We start from the raw sequence: 5,907 nt of genomic DNA, 5'->3' as shown, positions 1-5,907 counted from the left end.
ATTACTAAACTTTCAATCACTAAATTTACTATCAATAAAGCTTTAAAATTCACTATATTGGCCTAGAAGGAAGAGACAATAACATTTTCAGTCCCACAAAAAATTGACATAGACACTCATATACATGAAATCAATAAGATAAATGTTTCATCTTGGGCATTTTTGCTTTCAATAAGTAAATTATAAAGAAATTTTAATGAAAATATGTATAAGATCTTTAAAATTGTTTATAAAAATAATATATTAAGTATGTATATTAATAAAATATATGTATATAATTCATCGGTTCGGTTCGGTTATTTCTTTGGGTTTTTTCGAATAAAACCATAACCAAACCAAATACTATCGGTTTTCAAAAATCTAAAACCAAACCCAAATAAAATTGGTTTTATTTTATCGGTTTGGTTTGGTTTTTCGATTTTGATCGGTTTTTATCCAAACCGTGAACACCCCTAAATATAAGTATGATAAGTGTGATAATATAATATAATGTTACTTGAAATTAAATATCGCACATATTGTTTATACGAAAATGATGTTTATAACTTGAGAGTTAGACGTTACTATTAGCTGCAACACACAATGTCAAAGTAGTTTGCTTTTAGTTGACTCTAATTCTTCCTCATAAAGAATTTATTTAATTTCACCCATTTGTTTTCCCAACATTAGACTTAGACCTAAATTACTGATTGTGATCAATGATCATCTTTTATTTTAACATTTTGCACTATTTTCTATACAAATATCAACAAAATAATGGTAATAAGAAATCATTGTGTGAGCTAATCAAAGATGCGTCGGCCGATTAACCACTTTATGTATAGATTAAGTTTTTTTTTCTTCTAATTAATAAATCAAATAGTAGTTTACAACATTAAATATATTTAGTTCCTAATTGTCAACCATAAAGAATTGGCCTTGTCCATTGCTCTGGAGACACTTTGTGAGCCAACATTAATCACTATATAATAAGTTAAGAAACATTAGAATTTAGAGATGAAAGGAAATCAAAGAAAAAGTCAAAAAAGATTAAGTACAAAATGTATAATTGTTTCTTGATTAAAGTTAGATTTTAGTGGTAACAATTCCACGATTGCTCGGATCCGGCTCCCCTCCATTACCCTTCCCCTCTATTTTGTCAAGTGCACATCTAGATGAGAGACATGTGTCTTATTTAAAGTTTAAAGGTCAAGATTATATTATATTAACAAATATCATAATCATAGTTGAATCAACTAATTTTAGAAAACTACTCTCCAAATTTGGTAAGAATTACAATATATTTCATACAAATTTAATATTTATTAATATCATTAGTTCATCTTAAATTTTTTAATTATTTAAATATAAAAATATAAAATTACTTCTCACCATATTAGTTAATAGCTTTTGAAAATCAGTTTTTGCTATTTACGAGAATTTTAATTCCTCAGACACATTTGCAGTTTCTTCTTTACTCTCTCTTTTCTATTATTTTTTCTTTTAATTTGTTGGGCAGATGCTAGTAAGAATTGGATTTTACCAATGGATGGATAACGATATATGACCAACGTTATCGTGTTTTACAATATATTCCATACAAAATTTGATATTTATTAATATCATTAAATGTCATCTTATATTTTTATATTTAAATATAAAAATATAAGATGAAATTAATGATATCAATAAATATCAAATTATAAAAATTTAAGATGAAATTAATAATAGTAATAAATATCAACTTTTGTATGAAATATATTGTAATTCTTACTAAATTTAGAGAGTAGTTTTCTAAAATTAGTTGACTCAACTATGGTTATGATATTTGTTAATATAATATAATCTTGACCTTTAAATTTTAAATAAGACACATGGCTCTTATCTAGACGTGCACTTGATGAAATGGAGGGGAGCCGGATCCAAGTTCCTGTGTCATTGCTAGCTAATTAAACAAAGTCCTTCACACACAATCATAAAAAGGTTTGGCAAATAAATAAATAAATCAAGACTATATAGAGAGGAAAAGATGAAGTAAATTTAGCTAACCAATTTCACACTAAAAAAATGTACATATTATATTTTTAATTAGAAAAATATTACCGCCCGGCCCGTGGCTTAAGTATGCAGGCACACAAGTTGAAATTAAAAATTAGTGATTTTAAAATTGTCTTTGGACATGTATTTTAGCTTGGAAAAAATTAACATTTTAACCCCCACTTGTACATGGAGCTACTTTTGACCCCCCGCATGTACTTGGAACTAGTTTTAAAAACTTGAAAATATTAAAGATCAAATTTTAAAGTCTAATATAAAATCTTTTATTTATGGTAAGCATTAAATATCCGAACATTTATTTTCCAAATAAACTAATCCAAATCTTTTAATGGTCAAACAAATATTTAATAATAAATTTATATCTATATATAACCAAATGCTAGCTTATATAAAGGGATGATTTCTCACTTTTTATTTCATCACAATCTTCAAGTTGTAGTCTTTGCTTACAATGGGACATCAAATTTTCTTGCTTGTTTGCACCATAGCTCTTCTAGCTTCTTCCTCATTGGTTTCAGCTGAAGTTGTTAAACATTCTTTTCATGTACGTATTACTTATATATCTTCTTTATTTTATATGCAAAAAATAATATATATAGCTTGTCAATTTAATCCTTTTTGTCTTCACAAAACATAATATTGTTGTTGTTTCATAGATATGCTCACACCAATTTAATTTTTCCATATGTACCGTATTTAATTCTTTTCATCTATGACAAATTTTTGATTTTGCTATCTTTTATTCAAATATGATTGACTTAATATATAACTCCATCTTGAAAATAAGTTGTTATTGCGTTAGACGTTTTGATATGATAAAACAATACTTATTCTCCCATTGACATTATTTAAACTAATAAAGTTTTAAGGTCGTCAACGACGTAAAACTTAATTTGCAATAATTTAAATTTATATTGAACTCTTTAAATCTTATTACGATCGCAATTAATTTAAATATTATGATACGATGATAAAATAACATCCTATCATATATATATATTCAAAATTATATAATAAAAGTTTAACATGTCTTTGAAAATATAAAACTTGATACAATTTATAAAATATTACACTTCAAATATAAGAGTATAGTATAATTTTATGCAGTATTTTTGTGTTAGAAAACAGAATTAGGATTTTGAATTTGAATTTTATCCCCATATTGATCAGTCAACATATTTATTTTAAAAAAAGAAGAAGCCTTTTTAGGTATTATAAATTTATAAAATGACAATTAAACCAATTTTAAGTTGGTAATAATTTGATGGGTTGGATTTTGACTTGTTTGTAACTCAATTTCAGCTTAAATGACTTTTACTCAACTTGTTTTGATCATCCTAAATATATAAAAATAAAAAAAAACAATTTTTATTTTCAGAGCCCGAATTCAGCAAGGAAGATATTAGTAGCGGAGAATGACACTAAAAAAAGTGTGGATGGCATTTTGAAAGAGTTGGACATTAAAGGGAGCATTGATTATGGAGTTACGGCAATAAGCTTAGGCAGTAGAGATTTCGGTGGCTTATATTCAGAGAAGCCGTTAGCCGTTATAAGTCCAGCCGGAGCCGATGATGTTGGTCAGGTGATAAGGCATGCATTACAGTCACCAACATTAACGGTAGCAGCGAGGGGTAACGGTCATTCAGTTAACGGCCAAGCTATGGCCCATCTTGGACTCGTAATCGACATGAAATCAATGGCTGATAATAAAAAAATCGACGTCAACGTCAACTACATGTACGTTGATGTAGGTGGCGGAGCATTATGGGGTGATGTATTGAAACACTGCGTTTCAGAATACGGCTTGGCTCCTAAATCGTGGACGGATTATCTTGATTTAACCGTCGGTGGTACTCTATCTAATGCCGGTGTTAGTGGTCAAGCTTTCCGTTTTGGACCCCAAACGTCATCTGTAACGGAATTGGAAGTTGTTACTGGCAACGGAGAAAAAATTGTCTGCTCAAACTCTCAAAATTCCGAATTGTTCTTCTCTGTTCTTGGTGGACTTGGTCAGTTTGGTATCATCACTAGAGCTCGGGTTTTGCTTCAACCCGCCCCAGATATGGTTAGTATCATTTTTGTAAAATTTAAAATTCTCATACGGTTTTCAATAATTTATTTTTGGTGTATTAATTAGGTGAGGTGGATAAGAGTGGTATATAGTGAATTTGAAGATTTCACTCATGATGCTGAGTTACTAATAACGAGTCAGGAAACGTTCAATTATGTGGAAGGGTTTGTATTCGTGAATAGTGACGACCCGGTAACTGGGTGGCCGTCGGTGCCATTGAATTCGAATCAGTCATTTGACCCGACCCTTTTACCCAAAAAGACTGGTCCGGTTCTTTATTATCTTGAATTGGTCTTGCATTATAACAACCACGACGATCCCTCCACTCTAAATATGGTAAATCTGTCAAATTTCAAAACTTTTTCATTTTTATCCCTCCCTCTTAATTTTTACCATTGCTTAACGATTTTTTATTTTAATGTTAGATGGTTGAGAAATTGCTAGGCAAATTGAAATATTTGGAGCACTTTAGGTTTGAGACCAACTTAACTTACATGGATTTTTTGTTACGAGTTGATCACGTAGAAGAAGCGGCTAGAGGTAGTGGTATATGGGCTACACCTCATCCATGGCTAAACATGTTCATTTCCAAGAAAGATATTGATGCATTCAATCGGATTGTGCTCCAAAACATTTTAAAAAGTGGTGTTAATGGCCCTATATTGACTTATCCTCTCCTGCGTAGCAAGTAAGTATATTCTTATCTACATTTTATGTTCCTGTGTTTGCTATATAATATTATTGAAATGATTGTTTCAAAAAAGTCAACTTTTAATTGACCCCAAAATTTGATTACTTATGTGTTTATTATTAAATCTATTATATTGGCCATGATCGATTTATGACGTCTAGTCTTTAGCTTATAAGCTAGTTTTAAAAAAAGTAAATCCAAACATCCCACTTGTCAAGTGTTGTGGTGGCAGGCATAGAATATGGTTTCCCACTTTTTTTTTTTTTGGTTACTTTGGTTCCATAGATAATATTACTCTATAATACTAATAGTAACGTACGTAGATTAGTATTTTCTCATTTGAAGTTTTGGCCACTAAAAAATAAGGTTTCATTAGGTATTTTATTGTTTCAATAATATAGTTTTCTTTTTTTCTTGAAATTAGGTGGGATAATCGATCGTCAGTGGTGTTACCCCAAGATGAAATCTTTTACTTAGTGGCTTTGCTAAGGTTTACTCACACACATCCAAAAGAGTCAGAAATAAAGCAGATGGTGGCACAGAATCAAGAAGTTGTACAAACTTGTATCAAGAATGGATTTGATTTTAAATTGTATTTTCCTCATTATGAGTCCACAGTTGAATGGAAGAGGCACTTTGGGGATCAATGGGAAAGATTTGTCGATAGAAAGAGACAGTTTGATCCAAAGGCTATCCTTGCACCTGGCCAAAAAATATTTACTAGAAATCATATACTATAATAAATATATATTACTTGTGAGGTAGGTCAATTGATTTCTCCATTTGGGGTCTTTTTACATTTTTATTGGATATTTTGATGTAATTCTTAAGAAACAACTCTAAAAGGCTGTAAATGAAAATATTCAAGGATGTCAATTCATTTAACAATAGACTATTATATTTCAATTGAGTAAATGTGAATTTAAATCTATTTTTATTTCATTAAAGTATGAATATTCGTACAAAAATTTACTTTTATGATACCCAAAATCATGGCGAAGTTGTCACTTGACATTTATATATAAGTTAAATATTCTTTGTATCTATTCATAAACATAGTGATTTATCATAAAGAAATGGATGCTAATGCTAAAGAACAAGAAAGAAA

The 5,907-nt window shown here is 29.5% G+C and overlaps 1 protein-coding gene across 1 annotated transcript; it reads left to right on the top strand.

Moving 5' to 3' along the window:
- The first annotated feature begins 2,478 nt into the window (after positions 1–2,478).
- On the top strand, positions 2,479–5,657 carry LOC102605861 (cytokinin dehydrogenase 7-like). Its single transcript, XM_006366995.2, has 5 exons — positions 2,479–2,581; positions 3,416–4,102; positions 4,175–4,444; positions 4,534–4,796; positions 5,224–5,657. Exons 1-5 carry the CDS (start codon positions 2,489–2,491, stop codon positions 5,537–5,539), a joined length of 1,629 nt encoding a protein of 542 aa, XP_006367057.1. The 5' UTR covers positions 2,479–2,488; the 3' UTR covers positions 5,540–5,657.
- Positions 5,658–5,907: the final 250 nt, after the last annotated feature.

This window comes from Solanum tuberosum, unplaced genomic scaffold (genome assembly GCF_000226075.1).
Source record: "Solanum tuberosum cultivar DM 1-3 516 R44 unplaced genomic scaffold, SolTub_3.0 scf00713, whole genome shotgun sequence".
In the NCBI taxonomy this organism is placed as follows: Eukaryota; Viridiplantae; Streptophyta; class Magnoliopsida; order Solanales; family Solanaceae; genus Solanum; species Solanum tuberosum.
This window is presented reverse-complemented; position numbering and strand designations above follow the sequence as displayed.

Bases quoted from the DNA above. Each gene is read 5' to 3' on its own strand.
- LOC102605861 (XM_006366995.2), top strand. From the start codon at position 2,489: ATGGGACATCAAATTTTCTTGCTTGTTTGCACCATAGCTCTTCTAGCT. The intron at 2,582-3,415 runs GTACGTATTACT...TTTTATTTTCAG, and splicing joins TTGTTAAACATTCTTTTCAT to AGCCCGAATTCAGCAAGGAA. The intron at 4,103-4,174 runs GTTAGTATCATT...TGTATTAATTAG, and splicing joins TTCAACCCGCCCCAGATATG to GTGAGGTGGATAAGAGTGGT.